We start from the raw sequence: 27,267 nt of genomic DNA on the forward strand, positions 1-27,267 counted from the left end.
GGATCAACGAGAGTCGAACCAATAACCTACGAACACCTCCAGGAACATTGATCTGATGGCGTCTATACTACCGCATCGATTTATTCGATTACTTCCCCGGCTCATCGCTCAATGAAATCCCTGACGGTATATGTGGAGTAAGTAGTTCGAGATAGGGAAACCCGCCGATGACTTTCATTGCAAACCAGCACCTATCCTGGGTAGAGGCCCGCCAACCAGACCACACCGATTAGGGCCAAATGCAGCGGATCTTAAAAGTAGCACACATGTGGCTTCTAATGGTGGCAGAAATTGCGGAATCGATAAATATATTGTTGTGAAGTGCGGCTGCTGCTGGTGGTGGTAGTGGTGGTGGTTACTGGATGGAGGAGTTACTACAGTGAAGCCCCCTTGTGCCATCGGGTTAGGACGAGGATGTGACGCTGAAGCGGTAGTTAATTGATGGGGGCCAAGTCCATGAATTGAATGAATTGGGGTTTGTTCGGTTTAAGAGGAGGCTTATGTAACTTTATACTTTATTGCGTCGATCAATTGTATTATCGATTGTTCTTGCTAATAATATACGTTATATTACATTTTTCTTGCCTGGTGCCCGTCTCTCCTGACTGCACAAAGACACAAAGGCAGTGCCGTGCATCCACGCATGCGCATGATGTATGCTTGTGGACCACGATAGCAGTACTCAGGGTATATACATCCTCGAAACTCTAACAAAGGTGTACAGGACGTTCCTCTCGGCCACTAGAGGGCTCTCCACATTGGTGGATAGGATGCTAGAAGATGTGCTGCTCAGAGCTGGTGGGGGAGAAGTGTAATCGTAGACAGACTGTCCCTACGCGCTGGACTGGTCTTGTTGGACTCTGTTCATCAAGGGCTCGTACAGGGACGGTCGCAGTCTCGAGTTATTGACGGGAGCACCGAGCGAGTACCGCTGTTCAACCATACCCCAATCTATCGTGTCCCACCACGCCGTGAGGTATTCTTTCCGGCCGAAATGACCGTAGTCTGGTAGCCACTGGTGTTGCCATAGATTTACACATAGAAGTGGTTCCGCATCCAAGTGACCCTCGTAGAAACGGGCTCGATTGGCACTGAACTCGCCAAAGGACCCGGAAAACTGTGGCGACATGCCGCCGCTGTAGTTACCCGCGTTTTTGCGTGTGTCCTGGAGCTCTTCAGCTAGCTGTCGAGCGTCGATGTTGGCCATGTCACGGTTGTCACGGCGAGGAGCGGCGCCCGGCCAGGGCGAACCTGCATTGTAGGTGGCGAGAATGCCGAGACTGCCGACGTCCCGGAGCAGCATCAGCCAGACAAAGCCATTGCCAAAAACTGAATCGGCGGTCTCGAGGAATTCAGTCCGCAGTTGGTCCACTGAGTCGAAGTAGGTTTGGATACTCTTCTTGGTGTTGATTCCCGGTTTGCGAGGTACAGCGGAGGAAGGAGCATGTGCGAGGCCTTCAAAGAAGAATTGGGTATGGCAGGCCATGGCGGCGTGGTTGTAGAGGGCGGCTTTCTGAGAAACGTGGGCGTAGCGTTTGTGTAGATCCATTGCGGAGGCCCCTTCATCGGCCGTGCCTAAGGATGTCAATGAGACATACCTCTTGAATGTCGGTGTACCCCTCTATCATACCTGCGACAAACTCATTTAACCGATCACAAAGATGCTCTGTGTACTTTTGGTAGGACTGGTTGAAAGAGTCTTTGGACAAAAAGCCGGGCACGCCATAGTTTTCAAAAACTTCTTTCTTCTTCTGGTTTTGCCATGAAGGGCTCTTCATGAGCTTCCACTCCTGGGGAGCGACGTGTAGGCGACGACACTGGGACTGCTCAACTCAGAAGGTCAATACTATTCGCTTTTGTAGATATGACAGGGCTGGGTTGCTTGGGTGCGGGTGCCTACACTTTGCTTGACGAAGGCTCGCAGGAGAGACTGCGGCGTCGTCGGAGGTCGGGTAATCATCAATGGAGGATATTCAATGCAGTACCGAGGCCGGTGGCTGCAGTATGGACATGTGTAGAGAGCGATCAACCGGGGACAAATTTGTGGTGAATGGAGGTGCAGCTGCGGAAATTCAACTTGGAACCTGGGATACGTTCCTTTTTAGGTCTAGCGCATTATTGATCAGGCTGGCCAATCAGAAATCCAGAACTTACTACTGAGCCTCGCGTCTGAAACAATACAAGCCACCTCCATCCTCCGTCCTACTTGTCCCATCTTCCATCTCACTTCTCATGCTTCTTCCACTCTATCACTCCTCCGCAAGTTTCAGCCCTCCTCAACCACTCGTTTCATATTTTGCCACTCTTTCGATGCATATCCGCGCCTGCTTCAGATCACAAGGTCGCAGCACATGCTTGGAACCCACAATTCACTGGCTATGCTCGGACCATTTCTCACCTGCCTCGTTCTGAACGTTCTATATTCAATGCGTGCCCAACCGTTCGATGCCTCTTCAGCTCGCGGTCCAACGTCTTTCAGACTATTCCCAGGCACCCGTCTTACAAGAGTGTCTGCTCTGTACCGGCTCTTTTCTTTGTGAGATCTTGAAGGTGAAGACTCACTTTTCCTTTCCATTGTCAACCTCTAATACCCTTCTTTTGTCCGTTTTCTGCATGCTCTTAATTTGGCACCTATCCAAGTGACTTGTCCCGGCGACATGGTCATTGTCTAAACAAACGAATGAATATAACTGCGTTTACCAACCACTTCCGCACTGTACGACCCTCCATCGATATTATTGCATCTAATATTTCACCCGACCATCTGCCCATATGCCTGATATGCCCACCAAAATGCGAAGACAGCGAGTGGTGCTCTTATTCCTGGTCTATATGTCATCTACCAGCGCCTTTCAAGTAACCCCTCTCTCTACCATAGACTTGTCGTCCCTGCTCTCGCGGCGGGACGATCTCTCATGCAAAGCCGTCGATTCTCGGCTACCCGACAGTTTCAAGTGTTCAGAAGGCTTCAATTGTCTTTCACTTGATAACGGCTCCTCGGCTCTATGCTGTCCAGAAGGAAATACCTGCAACAATATCTCGCCGATCCCTTGCGATGTCCAAGCGCAGAACGTAACACGCAACGGAAACACCAGCATATTTACAACCAGACTGGGGGATAAATTGCCGACCTGCGGAGATAGCTGCTGTCCTTTTGGCTATGCTTGTATTGACGCTCCTAGAAACCAGCCAAATTCAAGTCCAGTCTGCAGTTTACTTACAGGCTCCAGTAAGTCTGGAACTTCAGATACATCTCCTTCTTCCCCCAGTTCTCCAAGTGGTACAAGCACGTCATCCACGCAAAGTTCGGGCCCTTCTTCTCAAACCTCCACGTCGAAGACCCCAACTTCAAGTTCAAGTTCAGCTTCCACCGCCACCTCTGGGGCAATCACTAACTCAGCACAACTGGAAAACACCTGCAACAAATTTCCTCCCACCGTCTTCCTGGCAGGTTTATTCCCCGGTATGTTTATTGGAGCATTCATGATGCTTGCCTGGGTGATTTGCTCTGGCCGTCATCGAAAACCGGCTGGGAGGAGTTCTGCCGGTTCATCATTTTACAAACCTCCAATTTCCGATCCTATACCTCTACATCCAGGAGGTCTTAGGACCGATTTCCTACGCCGAACCACAGGGCGTGCCAGGTCGATGTTCTCCGCTAAGAGCGGACAAAGTCCCATCGTCGGCACACGAGACAACTGGAAGATGCCCACTCCTCCGGTGGTCAACAACATCCCCCTAGTCCCTAGTGGCATTCCTGTAACACCGGACCGCCGCGTTCCCCGCGAATCCGGCACTGAGACCATCAATGTGTACACACCACCTAGCGGTCCAAACGTCCAACCTGGAATGCCGACGTACCCACCCAACATCGCGCCCCTTCGCGGGATGAACGCTCAACGGTACATGGATCAAGGCAGCAATAGCAATACGCACAATAGCAATGCAATGGGTAGCCCATTCGAGACACCCCCGAACACCAAAACAGCCGCTAACCACAAGCACAGCAGCTTCCGAGTTAGCAACCCCCACCACCCTACGGACGAGAGGACGGTGAGCAGCTGCTCTGTCGTGTCGTCTCTACACGATCACGAAGTGCTAACACCCGCACGATACGACGGCGGTGGCGGTGGTGGTGGCGGCGCCGACTACACTGTCACGAAACGCATGCGGTCTACAAGCGCTGGGGAGAGGGGCCGGCCCACCACCGGCTTCACGGAGATGCTGCATGACGTCGGTTTCCCCGACACGTATCAAACGACGCCTGAAGTACCTAAGATCCCTAACGGATATAGATCCAGGCGATGATATTATGATATAATGAAAAATATGATTTGGGAAAAACAGGAGCTTCGTACTAGCCCTTTTGCGTATACTTTAGTAATAATGAATGACTGAGAAACCAATCAATCAGCTCGATCTCACATGGAGAAGGCCTGCGTGTCTACGGCGGTGAAGGAAAGAAGATGGAAATTTTAGATAACTCATAATCACCAGAGAATGGGAGAGTGGAGAAGAAAGGGTGGTCAGGAACCTTTGTTTACTTTAATCGTCCATGGTTATTCCACCATGATCTATCTCCCTTTGCTGGTTCCAAAGGCGGGCTTATTGACATTGTGCCAGACAAACCATATAGATTCCATGGACATTCTGTGTATGCCAGCGAGTTGCTTTCGCGCAGGTTCCACGCAGGCTCGCTGTTGTCTTCCATGGCCCGTTCCTGCGCGCCGTAATCGCCTTCTCGGCTCATCCTAGCAATTGCTGCTCACCAGGAACAATGTCACAGGATTGTTTTGCTGCACCATGTGCTCTCGCGACGACGCCATAGGCAGGGAAGTACTGTTTGGTGCAGTTAGCATTTCCTGAGGCTTCTCTTGGAGTCTTCTCGAGAACCCCCGTACCTTGTCTAAATAAGGCAGCACTTCTGCCGTACCGGGTGTATTCCGCCAGTCCTTCATCAAGAACATTGCAATGCCGAACATGCCGGTCTGGGTAAGGGTTGGGTTGGGTTAGCTCATCAGCATCATAGAACATACCAGCAGCAGCAAGCGAGCGTGAAGGTCGGAACTCACCAAATGTACCCCTGCGCCCTCCATCCTCCTGTTCGCGTCTTCAGCAAGCTTGGGCGTTGCAGTGCCGCTGGCCTCCGTATTGGCCCACACGGTATACCCTGCCTCCCGGAGACTCAGGGCCAGAAACATTGTGCACACTTCCGTCACGATCCCGCCCAGGATGATCTGCGTGCGACCTGTGGCTTCGACGGCGGCGCGGAAGTCTGGGTTGTCCCACGCGTTGACCTCGCCGTTTCTCCTGATCAACGGTGCCTCCGGGTACATCTGGGTGATTTCCTTGGGGAGAGGCCCGTTGGGCCCGGTCTCCGCTGACGTCGTCATGACCACCGGCAGGTCAAAGAGCTTGCCTAGCTCGGCGTGCGCTAGTACATTGTTGCGGAATTCAGCTGTTGTGTAGTCCTTGACGAGCTGGAGGAGGCCGAGTTGGTGATCGACGATTAGGAGGACTGTTTAGCTAGTTGGTGTTGGTTCCAGACGGGGTAATTCATGGAGTGAGAATGTCTCACCGGCTTTGTCTTTGTCCAGTCTCTCGAATTGATACTTCGCTGGGCACCATTAGTCTCAATGCCACACCAACTGTTTATGATCTGCACCTACGTTGAATACTCATTTTGGTGAATGTGTTCTTGACGGATTGTGCGTTGAGAGAGTGTCAATTTCCAGAGAGTCGAGACAAGAAACTTACTGACAAGATGTGGTCAGCGGCCCAAAAGGAACACAGGCAAGTTACCCATATATACTAGACCCAGCCTTTGCACTTCATCGTAATTGGGAGAATGGATTCCGGCTGTTTGTGTAAGCTCGCGAGGCGTTATGGAAACTCGCACTCGCCACGAAAGCCTGCGCTCTCTGTTTAACCATCACGACCTCGGGTTTCCTGTCGATTGCCAAATTGTTGGAAGCTCTCCATAATGTTACCGGGAGTTAGTCACCACGACTACTCCTAACACGTCAGAGGACATCTAAGCCAGGCTGGTGTGAGTGGTCAAGCATCATCAAGCCTTGTGGAGGCTGAACGTGTGGAGAGTTAGGTAAGGAGATATCGCTGACTAACGCCAGGTGGGGCCGCCACTTCGTGAGTAATTCGGGGTTCCCCTGTTTAGATTTGATAGAGATGCTGTCGACTAGAGGTGTTCGACCCTGGGTGACGTGGATCGCTAGGAATCAGATTCACGAGGCCATTTCCGGAGGCGAAACTTCAAGGCTCTCCTATTGGTTTGTCGAGGCGAACGAGAAGTGCTTTAACGTCATTATACCGAAAACCCTGGAGCTCCAGCCTTGCTGAACTGACCAATCAATCGTGACTGTCAGGCTGTGCAGCACTCAGAGCAGCAGTGAGATTGTAGATATCTAATGCCGTTTTGTGAGAGACGTGGAAGACTTGCAAACTCCGCACCTCCAACCTATTACAGAACGATGGACACTCGATGTACTGTGAGAGTTGGTACTTGCTCACTAAACACGGAAGGCAATAACGTGTAGAGTGCAGTCGTGTACAGACGCTAATTCAGAGAGATAGTTTGTTGAATTTACCATCCTTCCTTATCTCTCGTGTGATGGAAGGGTCGGCAAATGTCAACTAAGGGTGGACGGCGCTGCCCAGACCACGCGAGGGAAAATAAAATGGGTTGATGGTGGAAAAGGCTTCTTGGGGTTCGACTCAAATCGAACCCGTGTCTCGACTACACATCAAAAATTGGAGGCGTATGAAGGGAACAACATCTCGACGCTTAGCTAGTCGTCCGTACTTATCTCCACGAGGCTGAGTGCTAAAGCAGAACTCTGTCACAAAAGCTAACTTCAAATTCTCACTCCATGGGGTGTGGAAAGAAAAAGAAAGCTGGGGGGCTTCAGCGAAGTTTTCAAATCTAAATTTCGAGAGTTGGAAATGTAAGTGGGCAGCTGTGGTGAATGAATGTGAAGTCGTCAAGATATGCTGCTTGTAATTTAATCATGTTGGCAAGGCTGAGCGCCAAGACTGGTGACATTCAGCCTTGCATGACGTTGTCGAAGCCTCTTTCCAAATTGTGCCTCCAAAGATAATTAACGAAAGCCACAACGATTGCAATTACCGCACCTAGCACAGGATTCCCCCCATTTTGCTTGCCAAACATACTCTAGTACTGCTCCTCAGATATTCTCACGACGTACCCACCGCAGCCACTCATTCCCCTTCTTGAGGCCCACTCAGGTCCTGCCTGCCCCACCCGACAAAACATGTCCCGCCCTTCGTCACCCTCGCCGTCCGAGCAGCGCCGCAAAGACGCCGAACAGAAAGCACGAGAAGAGGAGGAACAAGCCAAACTACCCTATAAATGGACACAAACACTAGAAGAAGCGGACGTTATTGTTCCCATACCCGGCAACCTGAAGGCACGCGATCTGATTGTCGAGCTCAAGAAGACTCACATCAAAGTCGCGATTAAAGGCCAGGAACCCATCCTCGACGTAAGCTCATGTTCTCTCGCGGGACGCCCTGTCCCACTGGACACGTTGAAACAATCCAATAAGGGGGTTTCTTCTCTCCTTGTCCCTCTTCCTCAACACCTCCAAAACAGATTCCGCTGCCACGTCGACGAGGGAGGAAAAAAGAAAAGAGAGAAAGACTAACCACCCGAGAAACAGGGCGACTTCCCGCACCCCATCCTCGTGGACGACTCCACCTGGATATTATCCACAAACGCCGACGGGACCAAAACCATCAACATCAACCTGGCGAAGCCCCGCGGCACAAACTGGTGGGCGCACATCGTAACGAGCGCACCGGCCATCGACGTGACCAAGATCCAACCGGAGAACTCCAAACTGTCCGACCTAGACGGCGAGACCCGCGGCATGGTCGAGAAGATGATGTACGACCAGGAGATGAAGCGCCAGGGCCGGCCGAGCAGCGACGAGCAGAAGAAGGAGGATCTGTTGAAGAAGTTCATGAGCGAGCATCCCGAGATGGATTTCAGTAATGCTAAGATGGGTTGAGTTGAGGCTGGGGACATTGCATACGTGCTGGAGTGAGTTTAAGGATGGGGAGAGGGCTACGTGTCTGACTTGAGTGTTGTCGTGTATGCTTACGCTCCAGGGGAGCCTCCCCTTGAGCCCCCCCCCCCCAATAATTTGTGATCATGAACAATAGGGATGAGCATTCGATGGTGCGTGTTGACAGGGACCCAGACGTCGATGAGGTATAGACCAGCCAGAAGGGACACCACCAGTCATTGACGTTACACGAATATATGTGGTTGGTCACCATCAAAATCAACCAGTCTCCACCATGACACGGGCAATAGTGGAAGCTGGGCCTGACATTGCGAAACCAAACGTATGTCTCATGCCACGAACAGAAATATGAAAAGTTGAGTTTGTGTTATTCAAGTTCTATGCCAGAAGAATGCCTTCCCACTACTAGAACATTCCCGCTCAGTCTCATTCACAATTCATAATTCATCCCTCTTCTGCAAGCCACCTCCGGTCTCCCTGACCCTCCTCATTTGAATACCATGCCTTGGCACTCGCGTTGTAATACCCAGTGGCCAACGGCAAGAGTTCCATTGAGAACCTGACTGGCGATATTGTTGCTCATGACGATCTCGTTTCCCCAAACATCGAACAAATCCCAGCTCTGCTGTGCGTCCTCGTTGGTCTTGCTACCGCCGAAGACGGCCACCGGTGAGAAGGTCATCGTCCTGGAGGTATCTGTGATATTCAGAAATGCCACGACTTGATCACCGTTGTTTAGTCCACCGGACCAGACCTGAACTTCGCCGAACCCGTGTTCGTCCTTGTCATCCACTTGCTTCACGAGTTTCCGCGAGATCGCACTTCCACTTGGATCCTGGCTGATTGCAAGGACAGCGGGATTGATCAGGATGGCATAATCTTCGGGGCTCAACTGGTCGAGCTTGTTGCCCAAGATCAACGGACTCTTGATTGCTGCCCACATGCTAAAATGCAGTTTATACTCTTCGTAATCCAAGTCTCCATTTCCAACCTCCAGCATGTCCAGGTCATTCCAATACCCTGGCTGATTTTTACTTATGACGTGGCTAGCCTTGCCCAAGATGTTGAAAGTACTGCAGCCATATCCTGGAAGCTGGCAATAATACTCAGCGGGACCACATGGGCAACTGGTGGTAGGCATGTCGAAGGAATCGGTAATATCTCCGCTCATCCTTGCTGAGTTCGAGATCGTTGATGCCCACTCCCACGGCTTGTCGTCGTCCCAGTTGCACAGACTGTATGTGATCTGGCGGCCCGTCGAGTTCAATGCATTCGACATGGCAGCGTAGCGATCCTGGCTCAGCTTCGGTGTTCCAGATAATCCCTCATTATAGCAATTATCATATTTGAGATAGTCAGCCCCCAGGCTACTCCACCATTGGGCATCGATTGTATCGTATCCCAAACTGCCCGGATATCCGCCGCAAGTAAAGCGACCGGCAGAGCTGTACACACCAAAGAAAAGTCCATCGCGATGGAGTGTCTTGACAATTGTAGAGAGGCCTTAGGGAAATTTACCAGCGTTCTCTATGAGTGAGCCATTCTCACTCCAGGTGCGTTCGGCCATGGCATCGTCAAAGATAACCGCGTTGTAGCCCAAGTCTCGAAAGCCCAAGTTCACCATTTTGTCGGCATTAATAGCGATTATGGTTTCGTTGTAGTCCAGCGCGTAAGCATTCTATGTATCCTGTCCAATTGAGGGATTGCATGAGACTGAGTTCTCTCGAAAGACAGCCCAAATTGACACCCAGTGACTTTTCTGATCGGGACGTGTGTTGATTCAAAGCGACGAGGAATGCTTTACCACTTACCCAGCCCATCTGGGGTGTTTGCGCAAGACCATTATAACTGAGACCTGGCGCTGCGCAGGTGAACTTCAGCGAACCTAGCAAGCTGATCCATTTAAACGAGGTTGAAAGTGCTATCGCCATTGTAGTACAGAACCTGCTTGCAGATGTATCTGAAATGCTTGCTGAGAATGACGGATTGCAATAGCATCATCTGATGCCCATTCAAAGCTTGATCGAAAACCAGCTGTGGAAAGAACATTTCAAAGAAAAGTGGAATGATTTATATGCATGCTTAGCCTGTGTATATGTTACATTTGCGCATCGTCATATGTGTTGTAGGGATAATAACCGGCGATAGAGTTTCCTACAATTGTGAAGACTTGAGGACATAGAAACATTCCCCGCATTGGTTGCTAGAGGAAGCACACCCATCAGGCAATCCTTGAGATGAATGACGCCACAAGTGCACCAATTGCTGCTGTGCCTTGCTGATCATTTCGCGGAAAACTATTTAGTTTCCCGCACGATGCTTGTCTGCAACCACACTGCGTGGGTTGTGCAGTCATCGGACAGTAGTATCCAATACCGAGGGGGTCTCGGAAGAAGGTCCATTTCTCCAGCCATAGTGCTGGATCTGTGTCTCGGTTAAAACGCCGGACAATATTTCGAACTGCAGTTCTCCTTCTCAAAATCCGGATATTGAAACGCAACAATGTTCAAGTTTGATCCTGGCAGAACGTTGTGGTTCACAGGGACGCAGAGGATTCTAGCAGCCTGTCGTGATAGCCAGCTGACTCCGAGATCAATATCCTTTGATGTGCATCCAAACTCGCTTCGTGTTGTTCAAGTAGGTCTTTTAAAACCGATCATTGCCAAATTAATGTCGCCTGGAGGACTCTGTTTCGTATGCAAGGTGGTTGTTCCCATACCCAAATCATCTCCATCGTTTTCGGATTGATTTTGGTCATACACGCTGAGAGGTTCCTTTGAGCCCAAGAAACCATCCCAGATGCCCTTCTTACACACCAAGGCACCAACCAAAACAAGTGGGAGCTGCCAAACACTGGCCCAGAACAGGCCCCTTGCACTACCACCGGCACCTTGTTTCCTCCAGAAGCGAATGGCCTCCCTAGTCATCCACAGATTACAAGCGGTACTAATGACAAGGAAACCGGGATTGACATAGCCTGACCAGTATATAAAGCCACAAATGGGGAACATGGCAACGGAATAGCGAAGACCGACACGAGCATTCCGTGCAGGATTGGTCCATGCCAACATTTTATGGCCAGCATTGCGATAGTCCTCGCGAATTGTGTGTGATAGAGACGTGAAATGTGGGAATTGCCAGGCAAACAGCAAGGCGGCCAACGCCCAACCACCAAGGGCATTTTCTGAAAAGAGTAAATCTTGCCAGGAATGATGCTCCGAGGTGGCAGCTTGGCCAGCTGCAGCACACCATCCCATTAGAGGAGGTATTCCACCCACCATAGCGCCGACCCAGGTATTGGCTGCTGAGAGTCGCTTCATGGGTGTATATACACCGGCGTAAAGGAATATATTGAGGGCGGATAGGCCAGCCACAGTAGGATTGGTTCCAATATCCAGTAAAAGTAAGCCGGAAGCTCCACAGAGGATGGCAAATGCGGCGGCAGCTCGAGGCGAAATCAACTTTCGAACAAGAGGTCGGTTCCGTGTGCGCGTCATCAAGGCATCGTATTTGGGCTCGAAAAGCATGTTAAAAGTGTTTGCACAGGCACACGACAGGAAGGTGCCAGTGGTGAGGAAGAGAAGAGTCATGGTGGACGTTGAAAATGAGGTGTCTACGGACGAAGCGGTGGTTGAGAGAATGTCTGGTATGGGATATAATGAATATGCAGAAGTGGTGGTGAGTAGGATCAAGAAGGACAAGCGCGGCTTTGTGAGGGACAAATATGTGGCAGCTTTTCTTCGAAACGTGGCCGATGGGGGGAGAGAAGTGGCGGCAGTGGTCAGTTGAGAGGAGGCATCGAGTGGCAGAGATTCCTCGGGCGAGGTTGCTGGCGCTGGCGCTTGTCCTTCTACTACCGCCTTCCGGCGTTGTCTTCTTCGATGGGGCAAGTCTTGTGGTGGTGGATCAGGTGCTTGCGACTGTACGGTCTTGGACTCTCTGCTTAGTTTTTTCGACTGTGCAATGGCTATCCTTTCTTCCTCTTGGAGCTGAAGCCGGTGCTGAGCCGCGACAGAGCTGGCAGGTCGCTCGGCAACGGTCCGGAGGGCGGCCATGAGACTATTGTTGACCCAGCCTCTCTCGAGCGAGGTATTAGCGGAAAAGTAATTTTTGATAAAGGCGGTGGAGTGGAAAGAAGCTCTTCGGGCGCGCTGACGGTCAGAGCGAGGGAAGACATGGTACAGCTTCCTCTCTGGTTGGAAAGAGGGAATTGGTAGTGGTGATATCCTGACAGGGCGTGCCAAACAAGCTGCACAGCCGGCGGAACTTGCAATGCGGGCGACTGCCGGAGCAGCCATTGATGGATTGCCTAGGCAGGCAGATGGTTGTGGAGGAGCATTCAAGCAAAATTGTCGAAGGATGCCCGGTCCGCAGTACGAGTAATTCCGGTGAAGAAGAAATCTGGTGATGGTGTTTTGGAGCTTCGAGGTCAAAGTCACAATTCACGAATCACGATTGGGCAGGTGCGGCCAAGCGCGGAGCTCAGGAAAGGAGCGATCACGGGCGCAGAGTGGGGGTCGGAGAAGGCACGACAACCAGGAACACCATGAAGGTGCGACTGCCGGACATATAAATACATACATGTGTTTATTCACCACCACGATGTCCGTCTTCTCGATACACCCTCCGCTGCCTCTATACAATCTCGGCCACCTCTCCACCGCCCTCCCCCTCGTTGTCAATGGCTGCTCTAGACAACGACCAGGTCCGGTCTCTTGACCAAACCCGCCAGCTGCTTCTCTCCCTCCACACTTCCCTCGTCGCCCTTCGATCCGACATCTCCCAAAACCCGCAACTCCCTTCCTGGTACTTCTTAGATTACTCAGACTCCTTTGTATTTCTGCTTACTCGTAATCCAGGCCTGCGCTGCAAACCCATGCCAACCTAATATCCAGCAACCTGCAGACCATTACCGAGAGTCTGTCCAGACATCGAGACGCTTTCTCTTCTGCCGTCGTCCACCCTCTCCCTCAATTCCCGGCTAAGGAACGTGCTTTCATTCTGGAGACTCTGCTTCGTACAAAATTCGAACCAAATATTGAAGAATGGGTCGAGGAAGGCGAGGCTGTAGCCAGTCGACAGCACCGACCCGCCCAGCGTGGTCTCACCGACGCCGACCGTGACGCTCTTTGGCAATGGGCTCCCGGTGCTGCAAATGCTGAAGCAAGGAAACAGAAATGGGGTGCTGATTACACTCTAGAGGAAAAGCAGAATGGAATCGAAAATGTCACGACCGGTCTGCGCAGAGAACTTATCGAGCCCCCCGATGATGAGGGCGCCGAGGACGATGACGATGATGAAGAATATGATGAAGTCACCGACGATGAAAACGACGCAGAAGACAAGATGGATGTCGAACAATCCAAATCCGAAGCCACACCATCCTCTACAGAAATCAAACCTCCGTCATTGCACACCGCCCAAATGCCTCTTGCAACCTTACATAGATTCATGACCACGGGCCGATAAAGTCCATCTCTTTCCACTATGCCTTCACATCAACCGACATGCAAGAATCCAACCACAGGAAGTCTGTTCATCCGTGCGGTTCCAACTCCACCCCAATACCATCGTGTTCAAGCCACATGACCTGGACACCACATATTCTCGGAGCTAGCTTCTTGACTCTTTGCTCGAGAGATCTTTTATGAGATGACAATATCTTGCTCGCCACCTCGATACTCATGTTCATTTCGATATCGATGTGTTCAAGACCTTTCAGTTGAATGAGGCCATCATCCATCCATGACTGGTGCAAAGCACACACAAACTGCGGTCGAGACCCACTTGCTAAGAAATGCATCAACCTAGATATTTACTCAGCACTTGGAAGCAACAAATCTTTTGTTTGGACACGCAGCTTCAAAGATCGCGGTCCCTGCTTGTAGAAAACGGGTGTGCTGCACGCCACGCTCAGAATTGTCAAGTCTTCCCCCTCCCTCCTCGTCGACGGCGCCGAAAGACTTCAGTATACTCCGTAGCCACCAAACTTTGGTCGGGCTTACAACCAAGTGAATTTCCGATTCTCGTACTGAGTCCCGTCGAGCTTGGGACAGTTGCCCCAGGAAGTCCATCGTCGCCGAAACGCTGGAGCCATAGAGCGCCATCATTCTCACCGCAATGAGTTCAAAGGCCAAGATGCGAACTTCTTCATATATTCGGCGGCAAATAAGCGGCATGTCGACATATACGTTTCTTGCTCGGGGAAACTTTTTCTCTCCAGCTATTCCGCAAGTTTCAAAACGGCGGCTTCGTTTGCTCAGAAAGCCATGACCTGATGGCGTCCACTGTTGCAGTTCCCGCTTGTGGGGGGGATGGCGTGTCGACACGCGCCTGCAAGACCAATCTAAAGATGCGACGTCGGATTTCCGATGGTAGTCAGGAGATGCACTGTTGAACTGGAATCCCTCTTTGCTGTATGGCCTCTACTAGTGAGCATATCCTTTTGTCCAGATTGGTCAAACAGCCCCCTCTTGTTGAAGCTGTACATCGCATTGGAAAGTCTCAATACTCATATTCCAAATGCGACGACAACAGCCCGAAGTAGAGGAATGAGAAATACGGCCCCAGCCGTCCCTTCAATCGGCTTTCTGCTCTGATCAACTTAGCGACTCAACGTCAGTTTTGGAACCCGCTGCCAGACATATATAGCTGAGAGCTTAGGCCAAGAGTCCCTTCATATCAAATAAACTACATCCAGGACCAGATAGAACAGAGGTCCTGTCGCGAAATAAACCCAATTAGAGCTGAATATTGCTTCAGCCATACCATTCTCGCCAAAACGGTCTTTAGATACGACGTGTTCAAAGCGTATGTCATAAACTGCTGCCTCTATCCGCAGCTATAAAGGGACGAGCCATTAGCTTGATTCTATTTGGGTCCTTGTGGAAGTTGGGTGAATAGCAGTGATCGGAATAGCATGGGGCATGAAATAAGTTAATAACATGGAAAATTTCGACGAAACCAGGAAAGTTGGTGTCGCTTGATCGCTTCCCCATCTCCTCAGTCAGGCCGAAGTGGTGAGATCTCGGTGTCAATGGAGGAATGGCGACAACTACTACGCGCACTGCTGCTCGTTTCTAACAGCCTAGGAAAGAAAGGCTTAACATATGCCGTGCTTGGCCCCTTACAGAAACCATCCACGGTCTTGATATCAGTTCTTGATGTTGACGGCACGATCTTCATGCGATCTGCCACATTTGCTCTGGCTCAGCCTTCCTCTCGAGTCCAACTGTTCCTATTTCATCAACAATTTGTCACGAAAGCTCAGATCAGCCGACAAGGAAGTCTACTGGATTCCAAAACTCTACCTGAGGCTTACAGACGATTTCACTGTCTCCAAACACCGTTTGCCCAGTTGAGCAAATAGGCAGACGTCGATTTAATGGAACTACGGAATACGGAAACACAGTATCCCCTTGTAGCTGCGCTGTCGAGGGCGCGCGAGCCGATGGGGAAGTGGTTGGAATAAGTCAAAGGGGCCAAGTTGCATCTCTATGCTGTGACGCGATTGGCATGTCGCCTGCATTTCCTTCCTCCCTCTACCTCTGCCGCCCTGTCGAAAGGAATCTGATTCTTCGCCGATAACGCCACCAAGCGGTTCCCGCTTCGCTCGTCTCGCTCGCCACATGGTACCGGATTCGACGATCTGGCCATTTCGAAACGCATCGTTCCTGTTCCACCTCGGCGTGCGGGCTCAGACACGTAAGCTGATGATTCGATCATGGTTGCAATTGACAAAGACCCATTGGAAAGGGCCAAATTAAAGCATGGCCTTGGGCATAAACTTCATGGCTTGCCTGACGCCCAAATCAGCCAGGACCTCCTCCGCGCCGCCAAGGATCGCATCGAATTTGTATGTACGATGGAATTGCTCTACAATTCTGCCCATGCCAGACTGAGTGAGCCCTCTTCCACCAAATATGTTGACTGCGTCATCCGCGACCTCGTGAGCGCATCTCGTGGCATATGACTTTAGCAGGCCGATTGGGCCGCCAAGCAGCTTCGACTGTGTTGGGTAATCCATGTTATTCATCTGGTAGGTAATTGTCTCAAGCCACGACTGACATGCCTCGGTCAGAGAGATCATCTTGGCCAATTTCTGGCGGATGACGGGCTGAGAGATGAGCGGCTTTCCAAACACAATGCGCTGGTGACTCCATTTCATGCATTCTTCGGTAACGGTGCGCATCCAGCGGATCACCGCACACGCCATGGCCCATCTCTCGTGGTTGAAATTGCTCATGATGACAATGAATCCATTGTGCTCCTTTCCAAGCAAATGGTTCACTGGTACTTTGACGTTGTCAAATTGAATGAAAGTGGTGGCTGCCGCAGTCGAATAGGACGTCTTGATGCGCTTACATTCGACATTGTCATCTCGCGGAATAAGGATCACTGAAAAGCCCTTTTCCGTCTTACAGCCGGTCACGAAGTAATCGGCAAACATACCGTTGGTGATCCATTTCTTGGTACCTGGTCGCCCATGTCAATATGTGCAAGCCAATATCTCGATACAATCTGGCCGGGAACTTACCATTGATAATATAATGCTTTCCGTCTGGTGTCTTTGTCGCCGTCGTCCTGATACCAGCAACATCTGATCCAGCAAAGGCCTCGGTGACGGCCAGACACATAAACTTCTTTCCTGAAAGACACTCTTCGGTGACCTTGTCCCTCAATTCGGCGTCGCCCAACCACTGCCGAACAGCGGTCAAGGAGATCATCAAGCCGGACATGTTCCCATCCTGGAAGCCTCTTGCCACGGCCCTCGAAAGCTCCTGTGCACTGATCATATCATGGAAATAATCGAACTCTTCTCCCTTGACACCGCCCAGTAACTCCCTCCCATGCAGATGCTTCCCAGGCCCAAGACGCATGGCCAGCGTGTTATTGGCCGCCATCTTGTCCGTCAACTCCTGAGAGACATATGTACCATCCTCCTCCTTCTGCTGCGCCTCCGGGTAGACATCCCTATCGACGAACTCCCTCAACGCCTTCTGCAGTCTCCGGTGGCTGTCATTGTAGTAAGGACTCGAATACGCCGGCGTCAACCAGAGCGGCTCTCCGTAGGGGACCTGGCTCAAATCACCGGGTTGGGGATCAATGACCTCGGGCTTCTCGGCCTCGAGCGTGCCGATCCGCAACGACGAGTACTTCTGCAACACCTCATGTCGGTGTAAGTTGTAGAACGCTCCTGTCGCGTCCGTCCCCGCGATCTGCTGCAGCACCACGTTGCCACCCGGATGCGCATCCAGGAAATCCGTCAGGTCGTAGACTTTGTGGTCGATGATGCACCATAGGCTGTCCTCCGTGTTGTTCTTGGCCACCTCCTCCCGTGTGTATGTTTTCAGTTGCTCTGTCATGGTGTCTTCTATCGTTTGGTTTTTCTCACTTCGCTTGTGATGCTGGGGGGAGGAAGGTGTGGTATCAATAAAGCTGCACGCAGTGAAGACTGCAGAGGAGTAATCCCTCAAAGACGGTTCGGCATGTATATGAATTATTGATTAATGATCTCAGGCTCGACAACAGTCAGCTCAGGATTGGCCAGACTTAGAACGGTAACGATGCAGTAGACGTGTATAGTAATATCTTTTCTCCTTGACAAGACTTGAGTGAACAAGAGCTTTGGGCAGAATTATTACTCTTCCCACCCCCCTCCAACCGCTGGCACAAGAAGGCCAAATCGAAAATGCCGAGGCACAACCAACAAAACGGATTACAAGGCCTCGAATCCCTCCAGGGGGAAGCTGGGCCGCGGGGCGGGCACATACACGGCTTTGAATTCACGGAGACCCTATTGGTGGACCATCGCCCAAGCAATGGACATCTCGGCGGGCGGTTGCAGCGGGCTATGGTTCGGTTAAAATGATACATTTCTGGCTTGCGGAGTCTGGACTACTGGCTGGCTGGTACGATGCCTGCTCGGAGTTTTCACGGGTGGGATGGTTTTGTAATTAGTAGATACACACCACCTTGACACGGGCATAGCAAGAAATTTGCTGTGGATGATGCGCAGTACTGGGTGCTCGGTCCCGACTTTTGATCTTGATTTATGCATGATCGGACGACACCCTCGGGAGGGAGTAAATACGTTGAAGGGGGGTGCTCGGTACAGCAGCCCTCGAGATATATGTACGCCCTGCACGTGCCATCGTTAGCCATCATCGCCGACAGATATCCTGATGAAACGCTGAGATCTGAGCGACTGGATGAGAGGACGATTGAGCGGAGAGACGCCTCACGGCCTTCCCTTCCATGCATCGACTAGGAATTCCTCAACACGCAGCGGCGGAATCTCATCTTTGAATCGCTCCGTCAATCGATGCGCCGCGGGCATATGCAGCACACCATAGTGGTAGAGCCTCCCAAACAGCGCGCACAGGTCCTTGGTTGCGTCTCCTCGATCCGGCTCCCGTGTAGGCACAACCTCCGTCTCTCCAGGCATCGGCAAGACCGTGGCATTCCCCTTCTCCAGCTCCTCGATACTGTCGTACGTGACCTGGAACTTCCCTCCATCAGCTCCCCCCAGCCGCACCCTTTCCGCAAGCCTCAAAATCTCATTGAAACTGATATCCTCCCCGACGACAATGCTCCATTCATCCCACTGCCCCCCACCCTCCGCCACATCCAGCAGCTTGACCACGTACCGCGCCAGGTCGACCGAGTGCGTCAGGCTGATCAGCTGGTTGCCGTCGCCCGGGATGGCCGCCTTGCGTCCGTAGATGTCAATTGCCCATGTGAACAGGGCCATGTTGGTCTCCACGTACGGCATCCCCAGGTAGTCGACGAAGAACCCGTTCGCGATCCGCGTGTACGCCAGCGGACTCGAAGCCAGGAGCTCGGCGGCGTCGATCCAGTGCTGCACCGATGCATCGTACTTGAGGATTCTGTTGGATGGTACGTCGCAGGTTAGTCAGTGTCTTGTCTTGTCTTGTCTTGCCTTCCCTCTTCCGTGACTCGAGCCGCTGCCTCCTCTTCCCCCCGTGGCCACACAGATAGAGGGAAGAAACAAAGGAAGTGGGAAAAGACACTCACCCCTCAACGTTGACATACCCAAACTCACTGGGGATGAACCTCTTCGTGACCTCGCTCGCGCCAATCGCCGCACGAATCAGATTCATCTGCGCATCACGCGTCCGCTCGCTGATCGTGATCGTCGAGATCACCGTCTTGACCTGCCGCTCGCGAAGCAATCTCGTCAGCCCCGAGATGTGACCCGCCGAGTAGTCCACTCGCACGTATTCCGTGCCGTGCTCGTCGACAAGGACCTTGGGTTCCTAGAGAGAGATGAGGAGAGAAAACGTCAGCTGAGAATTGGGAATATGATATGTTGGGCCCGGTGTGGGAGTCTGGATTGGGGAGGTGGTTGGATTATGGAGGATGGAGTGTGCGGTATGCTGGGTTTCCCCCTATCCTTATATAAAAAGAGTATTGATAAGGTCCTGAAACGCGGAGAGGAATATATAAGCTAGATACATCTCAGCTTCGACACACTACCGCTGCTCCTCTGCGGGAACGGGCATGTTTCAACACTGCTTTTATCCAAAAGTTTCATAGAAATTGCAGCAATCCCATCTCTCTCTATTCCGGGGCCTCTTGTTTACTTTTACTTACTCTCCTCGTGAAGACAACGACTTTGAATCGCTCCCGGTGCAGCTGCAATTGTTGCACGATCGTCTTGCCCACCCCGCCTGTGCCACCCGCCACGGCCACGACGGTTGGTGGTGGAGGTGGTCGTTGTTCTTGTTGTGGCATTTCTCACCACTGATCAGTAGGAATTAATTGGAATGGACGCATGAACTGCAGGGTACTTGTGTCTGTTGGTGGAGTGTGATGTAGGCTCTCATGGCCGAGTGTACAGTATTTTACATGAGGCGCAGTGGCTGGTTGGTGGTTCGTAGAACGGGGCTATTCGCGCCTTTTATACCCCGTATTCGGATTGGAGATAGTTTAATTAATAACTTAGTACCGGGCTAGAATTTGAGACGAGGCTTCACACGTTCGGCATTATGGCTAGGCCTATTGGGTCATGTGCCATTTCGTCATATGGTTTTTGAAACCCTCGTCTACACTCATAAATCATGCGTTGGGCTCTTGATCATATACTTGCACGGATAGTCGAATTCTCCTGGTACGAGACATCTACCTTCTGCGTCTTTGTCGCGAGCATCTCTCTGAGCTCCCATCAGTTCCAGCGTTTAGTCGAACATGCACTCTTTAAGCGCTCGCCCTTTTCCTCCTTGCGTTGATGACATCAGCTAGCTCCGTGGTAGGTTGGATATAAGGTATTATCGTATCTCTGACCAGCGTCCTTTGCTCGAATGCGTAGGCAAGACCTATCAACAGTTCCTCGCTGAAGTGTGCACCCATGAAACTAATGCCGAATGGGATATTCGGCGCGGTCGCGTTGAGATTTCCAAACCCATTGGGGACAACTTTCGTATCGGCAGGATATGCTCCTAATGGAACGCTGACCACCGGTGATCCTATTAGAGCTGGGAAATGGGAAGCAAAGCCTGTGGGCAGCACAACAGCATCCAGTGAATAGTTCTTCAAAGCCCCTGTCACACCAAGGGGACCAGCGAGATACCTGTTGAGGGTATAATTTGACCAGAATTCGGGAGACGTGTTACCGAGTCCTTGCTGCTCGACTGCTTCGTCCCAGATCATAGTATCCCGTTCTGGGAAGTCCTCACGAGGATCTGATTGGGTGAAGTTCCGCAGGTCTGCCACAGAATACACCTTGTTGGGATTTGTCGAAAGCTGCGAAAGGTATTCCTTAGGAAGATCACTAACGAAGTCCGCTTCGAGTACGACGCTGCCGTATGGATTCTCGAGAGCAGCCTGAAAACCTGTAAAATTGGTGCTCTCAACTATTGTGGCACCAGCAGATCGCAGAATATCCAGAGCAGTGTCGAACGCGGCAATGACTGGTGCGTATGAAGCATCGCTCTGCAGATCAATCACGTTGCGGGGCACTCCGATACGTTTTCCATGAAGAGCAGAGAAAGTGCAGGCGGCCACATAGTTCGGAATATTGTCAAATGGAATGGCATCAGTGTAATTGTCGTAGGGGGATTTTCCAGCGATTGCTGACAGTAGGTAAGCAGCATCTAGCACAGTACGGGCCATTGGACCAACTGTGTCCTGGTGTTCCGATATTGGTACGACGAGATCCCTTGATGTTAATCCGACTGTTGGTTTGATACCTACAATGTTGTTCACATCAGACGGTGAAATGATGGACCCGTCTGTCTCTGTTCCCAGACATGCCAGAGCAAGGCCTAGTGAACTGGACACAGCACTCCCCGAAGAAGAACCCGACGGATCCTGGCCGGGATAATATGCTCCCCGAGTCTGTCCTCCTATAGCAGACCAGCCGTTGCTTGTATTGAAGCTTCTGTAGTTAGCCCACTGGGATAAATTTGTCTTGCCCAAAAGGATTGCTCCAGCTTTTCGGAGTTTCGCAGCCATTGTACTGTCTCTCGGAACCTTTGTTCCAGCCAAAGCATAAGAGCCGGCAGTGTTTGACATCTGGTCCGCTGTGGCAATATTGTTCTTCAGCAGGATTGGAATTCCATGTAGTGGACCAAGGATGTTCCCTTGCGCTCGTTGAGCATCAAGTTCTGCAGCAATCGAAAGTGCATCGGGGTTGAGTTGTGTCACTACGTGCAAAGTGTCATTGACCTCCATGATTCTCGAAATATAAGCCTGGATTCATCAGCCAGAGCAATTATCTGCAGTGACAATATCAATACTTGAACCACATCTACACTGGTAAACCAGGCCATCTCATAGCCATGAATAAGATGCTCTGTTGTAACTTCGATGAGTGATGGGAATGAATTGCCGTCAATTGCAGTGCTCGAATTCCAAACAAGACATGGTCTAGCTGCAGCAACCAGACCGAGCAATTGGCAAGCAACAATGCTGGCTGTTAATATATTTCCACCTGAAAGTGCCATTGTGCTCGGTGATCGCAAGAAGGAGCAAGATTGATTGACGGCATTGTCTTTGAAAAAGTTGAGAAAAAGCATATTTATCTATGCTGATATGCCACAAGATCATCACGTCGTCTGCGAAGGCTCTTTTGATTGTAGATCATACTTGTCCATGACAGGAAGGTGAGCAGAATCTAGATCAGGTTGATGCTTGCATTATCGTTCCGAACATGCTTTGATTTGCAGGTCCCTGTGGAGCTTTTTGCTGCCTGGCGACACACTTGGAAGGTCGTCAAGAAAAAGGTGGGGCCTCTATGGGTGGGCTTGGCCTTCCACCATCATTCCGTTTTCCTGCATATTCAGTGGCTTATTCATTGTGTTCAACCCAGATGCCTTCTAGGACGTTTCCCATCAACATCAGCTGGCATGCCTGTTGATGGAAATAAGACCTTACGTAGAGCCAGAGACCACCATGTGCCAATGTCAAATTGGGGGGACTGCATGATCTAAGCCGTATCACTAAAATCTGAACCATTCAATGATGCTATTTGTCAACAAGTGTTGTCTTTGTTGCAAGTCGTTTGAGTTCTCTTAAAAGCCCAACAAGCAGCGGTAGACCAATGGGGCCCAAGAGTGGCAGGTACACTGCAACTTTGTGTTCGTCCGGAAAGTACACCTGGCCAACCATGGACTTATCGAAAAAGGCTTTCTCGCTGTCCATGTATGCTGACTTGGCGTGGCTAAGGGCTGCGTGCCACTGGCTCCCTAGGAAAGCCTGGCTACATGCTGTAAGGTTGCCAATGGTGTCGTCGACTAGCTGTGCAACATTTTTAGGGATGGGGATATTGTTGAGATGCTGAGCAAGACGAGACAAAGAGCCCAGACTTGACGCCGCTCTTAGATACAGGGTCAGAGCGGAGAGTCTGTTGTATGCACCTAACCGAAGATGTAGAGGTAATGAGCTACCGAGCTCATCGATATTTGAGATCCCCAGCAAAGACAAAAGTTGCGCTGCAACGATTTCAAATGGTTTATCAAGAACACCCGCGCTCAAATGATGCGGCAGAGTCAAATCATCGTTCATCGGATTGGGGGTCAGAACGGGATTCAAGATCTGAATGCCTCCCCATTGTGGAATTAACCACGACGTCGTACCAAGACCTGCAATGCCTAAAGGCACTTGGTCTCTTGAAGGAACGTATAGGATGAAGTTGATGGTCGGGCCATCTCCGATCGAGGGAGCCAAAGGCCACTCCGCAGCATTCACAAATGCTGTAAGATCCTTTTGTTGGAGCAATGTGCCATTTCGAGAGTCATCAGTAACCGGGTGGATTGCGGGAGAGTAAGCAGAATACAATTGGATCTGCGTAGTGATCTCAAAATTTGCCGTCTTTGATAATGCTCGAGTAAGAGGTTGGATATGGTTTTGCAAAGCTGCTTGTATGTCCCAGCTGGATGGAGCACCACTTGCAGCAAATAAGGAGAAGGTCAGATGGAAATCTGGGGAAGATTTATAGGCCCGATTGATTTGCTTTTCGACACTCGTCACAATTTCGTAAGGTTGGGATTTTAAGAACGCCTGAGCATTCTGGTTTTGAGTAGTGGAAGCTACGGTATAAAGCGCAGCCGCTATCTGCTCGAATCTGAATGTTTGATACAACGCTTGTGCAAGATCTTTCATTTCACCAGCAACAGCATTGGAAGGGATGTGAGCAAGTGCGGTTGTGGTCGATGTTTCCAAGTCGAATTTGAATGCAGAAGCTGGCTCAATAAGGAGCTTCAAGGCAGGCTCGCCGAGATCCTGGTCTCTGCGATCTCCACCACACCTTTGACTTATCGGCACGGTACCATCTTCTTTCCTACGAGGAACAGGAAATGGATCGACGAGATGTAAACGCTGGTGGAGTATGGGGTATTCATTCATATCGTCAAGAATCTTCTGAATCTCGTGCACGATAAACTGCGCTTCGTCGCAAGGAAATTCGGGAGCGCTGATCCATATATGCAATGGGTAGGCGGAAGGGGCGTTCTGCAAGCTGTGGTCAGCACCAATGCAAATAGGAACCATTGATGGCGACATACTGATCCCTCCGCCCAATTGAGCATTTCCTGAAGTGGAAGCTCTGCCCTGTAGATGGAGGTGGTCTTCCACCATGTTGGCAGCCCTAGTAACAAAATCACAGCCCAGAATGAGAAGACAACTCTGGTCCGCACCCGGATTGCTTCTGGTTTCTCCGGTGGTGGTTGTTTAGGGGCGGCGGTAGCAGCAATGGCATCTGCAGGCAATTCCATTGTCCAAGACGCCTACAAAAGGCATGCGGAGTGATTGGGCGTATATCTCAATCCATAGCGATAGCAATCAAGGGGTCTGGGGGACAGTCGCCTCGTGGCATGCTGTAGGTGAGGACACGGGGCCCAAGATGGAAATTCATCAATGCGAGTCATGTCCCGGCACGGATAAATGCTTCATGACTCAGTCCACCAGGCTGAGATAATTTCCGCCATCGTCACCATTCGAAAACCTATCGACGAGCGTTTCTTCATCAAATATGCAAATATGATAGTTCAATAACACCTTATTGTGTTTCTTTTTCTCAATTTAAGCCGGGAACTGATCGTGCTGGGCGATATGATCGGCAGGCGAGTGCCGTCACTCGTGATACACCAGTCGTCTTCTATAGCTTGGTCAAGAGCAGCATTCAACTCAGCTTGGACCAATACCTGCCATGGGCAGAGATATTTCTTCGACTCTTTACTCAGCTCAGCCCTAGGGCCATGCCCATTGAGGTCGTTGACCCATACGAAAACTCTAGCCTACCCATCAACGACAATTTTCAAGGCTGTGTCCGATGTTTCTGGCTATCCAGCATTTCTGCCCTTCACAATCTCCTCAAATGTCACGATTAGAGATCAAGAAGGCTATCCGACTCGCGCAATATTGAAAGTTGGCTACGCAAAGCTCGGTCTTGAGGAAAATTGGGACAGTGTCGTCCGCTGTGACCCCAGAAATGGAGTTATCGAGGCAAGGAGCAGCGACGAGACTAGCAATGGCCTCTTCGAGGTTCTCAACACCAAATGGCATATCAATGCATTACCAGAGGCAGGCGAGGAGCAAACTTCTGTTCATTTGACTGTTGATGTGAAGTTTCGGAACCCGGTTTATGACCAAATGTTCTCCCAGGTGGAGGGCAAAGTTGCCAGCTCGATGATAGTTGCATTCGAGAAAAGGGTGGCGGAGCTCCAGCAAAAGAAACAATAGACCCAACTCTCAATGTGTGAGAGTGTGTTCACCTTGTTTGGGAAAGCGTTGATATTCCTTGAGTCTGGTAGCCTCTTGTGAGACACGGCGATTCCTCTAACTTGCTAAGAAAAAAGAAGATGCAGAGTAAGGAGACTCGCGGCTACTTGATATCACAACATTGATTGAGCATAGTATGAACCATTAACAGGCCTGGGCGCCTGTGAGTGGGATGTGCATTGCATCGCAATCACGTCTGTTTGACCCAGAGATGGAATGGAGCTTCCGTATTCAGTACACTGTAATTTTATTCCTCACACTTTAGACTAAGCAAAGCTCAGATATTTCAGATTGTGCAGCGAGCATCGTGCGTAGCGCTCGCTTTGTCGTTAGAGGGGTGGACATCACCTTGATATCACTACGTACCGATGGAATGGTTCCAATTTTTTCAGTTTCTGGCGCATAACAAGACGTTGCTAATTGACGGACCCATCGTGCCATTCCAAAGATGGTCCGATACTAGAACAATTACTTGGCTTGGTTCAGGAGATGAATCCGAGTCGTGGGACTGTGTTGGCAACGGCAGCATGTGGAACAGGACGATGGGATGTGCATCAGGCGGTGATATAGCCATGTCACACGAATTCTCGCTGGTGAGAGGAGGACGTGTGATGCTCGCTGCTCCGGGGCTCTAAGCGGGTCCCTCGGGTACATACCTAAAGGCTGCGGGGGATTCCCAGAGCTCTCCAGGGGCTTCTTTGAGCCTATTGGCACCGCGAAGACACCCTCGGACGCCTCGGTTTTAGCGCAAGATTGTTTTATTAGGGCTCTATGCGGGCCATGCCACTAACCTCTCCTCTGTTTAGGATCAAAGGCCATCCCACCACTCACAGCCTCAAATCGACTTGATCACACCTTTGGCCCAATCAACCCACACATACCTAACCTCATGCATGTTTGCTGACTGGCAGAGATGTGCGCTGTAGCCGCCCACAGAACTTGCAGGTCTCTAAGGCCAGGAAACATGTGGTGCGCCATCAAATCCACCTGACCTCCCGGGCAGAGTCCCCTCCGAGCCAACTCAGAGTCACATTCTCTTGCTTGCCTTAAATTGCCTGCAATACAAGAGCAATCTGGCTACCCGACCTCTGTGTCTGTGTTTCGCCGGTTTCATATGTCGCTGCTTCGACGTCTCTGTCATGGCCAACTGGCATGACCGTCCTGCGACCGCCGCCCTCTATCTTGCCATTTGTCTGCTGGCCATCGCTGTCCGTCTCACCTCCGCCCTGCCGACGGTCGCCGGCTCGCCATGCGAACCCGTCTGTGCCGATGCTGGTGACCTGGTAGAAGATGTCGTCTGCCTTGATGCAGACTATCAGAACCTCGAGAACGGCCGCGCTTTTCGGGAATGTGTGTCCTGCCAACTAAATTCAACGGCAGTGGATACTGCAAAGAATGAGACGGACGTGGACTATGGATTGTGTATGTAACGGGCAACTGCATGATACTGGTGTACTGTTGCTAAGAACCGTCCAGTGGCCCTCCGGTACACGCTGGCTGGATGCATGTTTGCAGTCCCTCAATCACGTATATCCATCAGCAGCCCGTGTCAAGTGAGCTGCGCATCGCTGGATTCCTCAATCAGCTATCAGATTACAAACGACAGCTCCACCACCAGACCCGGTAACGAATTCTGTCACGCCGGGGATTTTTCCGACCATGTGATCAATACTTGTGCCTTCTGCTACAGCTTCATTCCTCAGCAGTTGTTCTTGGCCAACTGTATGTAGAAGGATAACACATATCGTGACAAGAGGAGTGGTACTAATGATTATGTAGTCCTACAAGCCCTTCACATTGTCTGCGTACAGCCGCACGTGGCGGGGAAGCCCTTCTTCCCGGACGCAGATGCCATATTCAACGAGACGTTGATTTCTGGACCCGCGCCGCCTTCGAGCGGTTCATCTTCAGGCGGCGGTTTGCATGGCTCCCAACTGGCACTGGCGATTGCACTGCCCAT

The 27,267-nt window shown here is 51.0% G+C and overlaps 13 protein-coding genes across 13 annotated transcripts; 5 read left to right on the plus strand and 8 right to left on the minus strand.

The window, feature by feature from the left end:
- Positions 1-832: 832 nt before the first annotated feature.
- Positions 833-1,778, minus strand: A1O9_01064 (uncharacterized protein; the record flags this gene model as incomplete). The annotated part of the gene is made up of 2 exons (XM_013410224.1): positions 833-1,575; positions 1,631-1,778. The coding sequence occupies 2 exons, from the start codon at positions 1,776-1,778 to the stop codon at positions 833-835; spliced, it is 891 nt and encodes a 296-aa protein (XP_013265678.1).
- Positions 1,779-2,772: 994 nt separating this feature from the next.
- On the plus strand, positions 2,773-4,308 carry A1O9_01065 (uncharacterized protein; the record flags this gene model as incomplete). Its single annotated transcript, XM_013410225.1, has 1 exon — positions 2,773-4,308. One exon carries the CDS (start codon positions 2,773-2,775, stop codon positions 4,306-4,308), a length of 1,536 nt encoding a protein of 511 aa, XP_013265679.1.
- A 438-nt stretch (positions 4,309-4,746) lies between these two features.
- A1O9_01066 (uncharacterized protein) lies at positions 4,747-5,682 on the minus strand (the record flags this gene model as incomplete). Its single annotated transcript, XM_013410226.1, has 4 exons — positions 4,747-4,839; positions 4,902-4,988; positions 5,073-5,518; positions 5,670-5,682. The coding sequence occupies 4 exons, from the start codon at positions 5,680-5,682 to the stop codon at positions 4,747-4,749; spliced, it is 639 nt and encodes a 212-aa protein (XP_013265680.1).
- Positions 5,683-7,289: 1,607 nt separating this feature from the next.
- A1O9_01067 (uncharacterized protein) lies at positions 7,290-8,048 on the plus strand (the record flags this gene model as incomplete). The annotated part of the gene is made up of 2 exons (XM_013410227.1): positions 7,290-7,520; positions 7,698-8,048. The coding sequence occupies 2 exons, from the start codon at positions 7,290-7,292 to the stop codon at positions 8,046-8,048; spliced, it is 582 nt and encodes a 193-aa protein (XP_013265681.1).
- Positions 8,049-8,595: 547 nt separating this feature from the next.
- On the minus strand, positions 8,596-9,744 carry A1O9_01068 (uncharacterized protein; the record flags this gene model as incomplete). Its single annotated transcript, XM_013410228.1, has 1 exon — positions 8,596-9,744. A coding segment is annotated over exon 1 (750 nt), but the record flags the coding sequence as incomplete, so codon positions are not given.
- Positions 9,745-10,699: 955 nt separating this feature from the next.
- A1O9_01069 (protoheme IX farnesyltransferase) lies at positions 10,700-12,121 on the minus strand (the record flags this gene model as incomplete). The annotated part of the gene is made up of 1 exon (XM_013410229.1): positions 10,700-12,121. One exon carries the CDS (start codon positions 12,119-12,121, stop codon positions 10,700-10,702), a length of 1,422 nt encoding a protein of 473 aa, XP_013265683.1.
- Positions 12,122-12,747: 626 nt separating this feature from the next.
- Positions 12,748-13,535, plus strand: A1O9_01070 (uncharacterized protein; the record flags this gene model as incomplete). The annotated part of the gene is made up of 2 exons (XM_013410230.1): positions 12,748-12,872; positions 12,926-13,535. The coding sequence occupies 2 exons, from the start codon at positions 12,748-12,750 to the stop codon at positions 13,533-13,535; spliced, it is 735 nt and encodes a 244-aa protein (XP_013265684.1).
- Positions 13,536-15,828: 2,293 nt separating this feature from the next.
- Positions 15,829-17,431, minus strand: A1O9_01071 (acyl-CoA dehydrogenase; the record flags this gene model as incomplete). The annotated part of the gene is made up of 2 exons (XM_013410231.1): positions 15,829-16,541; positions 16,603-17,431. 2 exons carry the CDS (start codon positions 17,429-17,431, stop codon positions 15,829-15,831), a joined length of 1,542 nt encoding a protein of 513 aa, XP_013265685.1.
- An 875-nt stretch (positions 17,432-18,306) lies between these two features.
- Positions 18,307-18,819, minus strand: A1O9_01072 (uncharacterized protein; the record flags this gene model as incomplete). Its single annotated transcript, XM_013410232.1, has 1 exon — positions 18,307-18,819. The coding sequence occupies one exon, from the start codon at positions 18,817-18,819 to the stop codon at positions 18,307-18,309; it is 513 nt and encodes a 170-aa protein (XP_013265686.1).
- A 1,466-nt stretch (positions 18,820-20,285) lies between these two features.
- A1O9_01073 (uncharacterized protein) lies at positions 20,286-21,761 on the minus strand (the record flags this gene model as incomplete). Its single annotated transcript, XM_013410233.1, has 1 exon — positions 20,286-21,761. The coding sequence occupies one exon, from the start codon at positions 21,759-21,761 to the stop codon at positions 20,286-20,288; it is 1,476 nt and encodes a 491-aa protein (XP_013265687.1).
- A 792-nt stretch (positions 21,762-22,553) lies between these two features.
- A1O9_01074 (uncharacterized protein) lies at positions 22,554-24,301 on the minus strand (the record flags this gene model as incomplete). The annotated part of the gene is made up of 2 exons (XM_013410234.1): positions 22,554-24,038; positions 24,092-24,301. The coding sequence occupies 2 exons, from the start codon at positions 24,299-24,301 to the stop codon at positions 22,554-22,556; spliced, it is 1,695 nt and encodes a 564-aa protein (XP_013265688.1).
- Positions 24,302-24,784: 483 nt separating this feature from the next.
- On the plus strand, positions 24,785-25,268 carry A1O9_01075 (uncharacterized protein; the record flags this gene model as incomplete). The annotated part of the gene is made up of 2 exons (XM_013410235.1): positions 24,785-24,796; positions 24,849-25,268. 2 exons carry the CDS (start codon positions 24,785-24,787, stop codon positions 25,266-25,268), a joined length of 432 nt encoding a protein of 143 aa, XP_013265689.1.
- Positions 25,269-26,446: 1,178 nt separating this feature from the next.
- Positions 26,447-26,737, plus strand: A1O9_01076 (uncharacterized protein; the record flags this gene model as incomplete). The annotated part of the gene is made up of 1 exon (XM_013410236.1): positions 26,447-26,737. One exon carries the CDS (start codon positions 26,447-26,449, stop codon positions 26,735-26,737), a length of 291 nt encoding a protein of 96 aa, XP_013265690.1.
- Between the last annotated feature and the right edge of the window lie 530 nt (positions 26,738-27,267).

This window comes from Exophiala aquamarina (assembly GCF_000709125.1).
Source record: "Exophiala aquamarina CBS 119918 chromosome Unknown aczIA-supercont1.1, whole genome shotgun sequence".
Lineage (NCBI taxonomy): Eukaryota > Fungi > Ascomycota > Eurotiomycetes > Chaetothyriales > Herpotrichiellaceae > Exophiala > Exophiala aquamarina.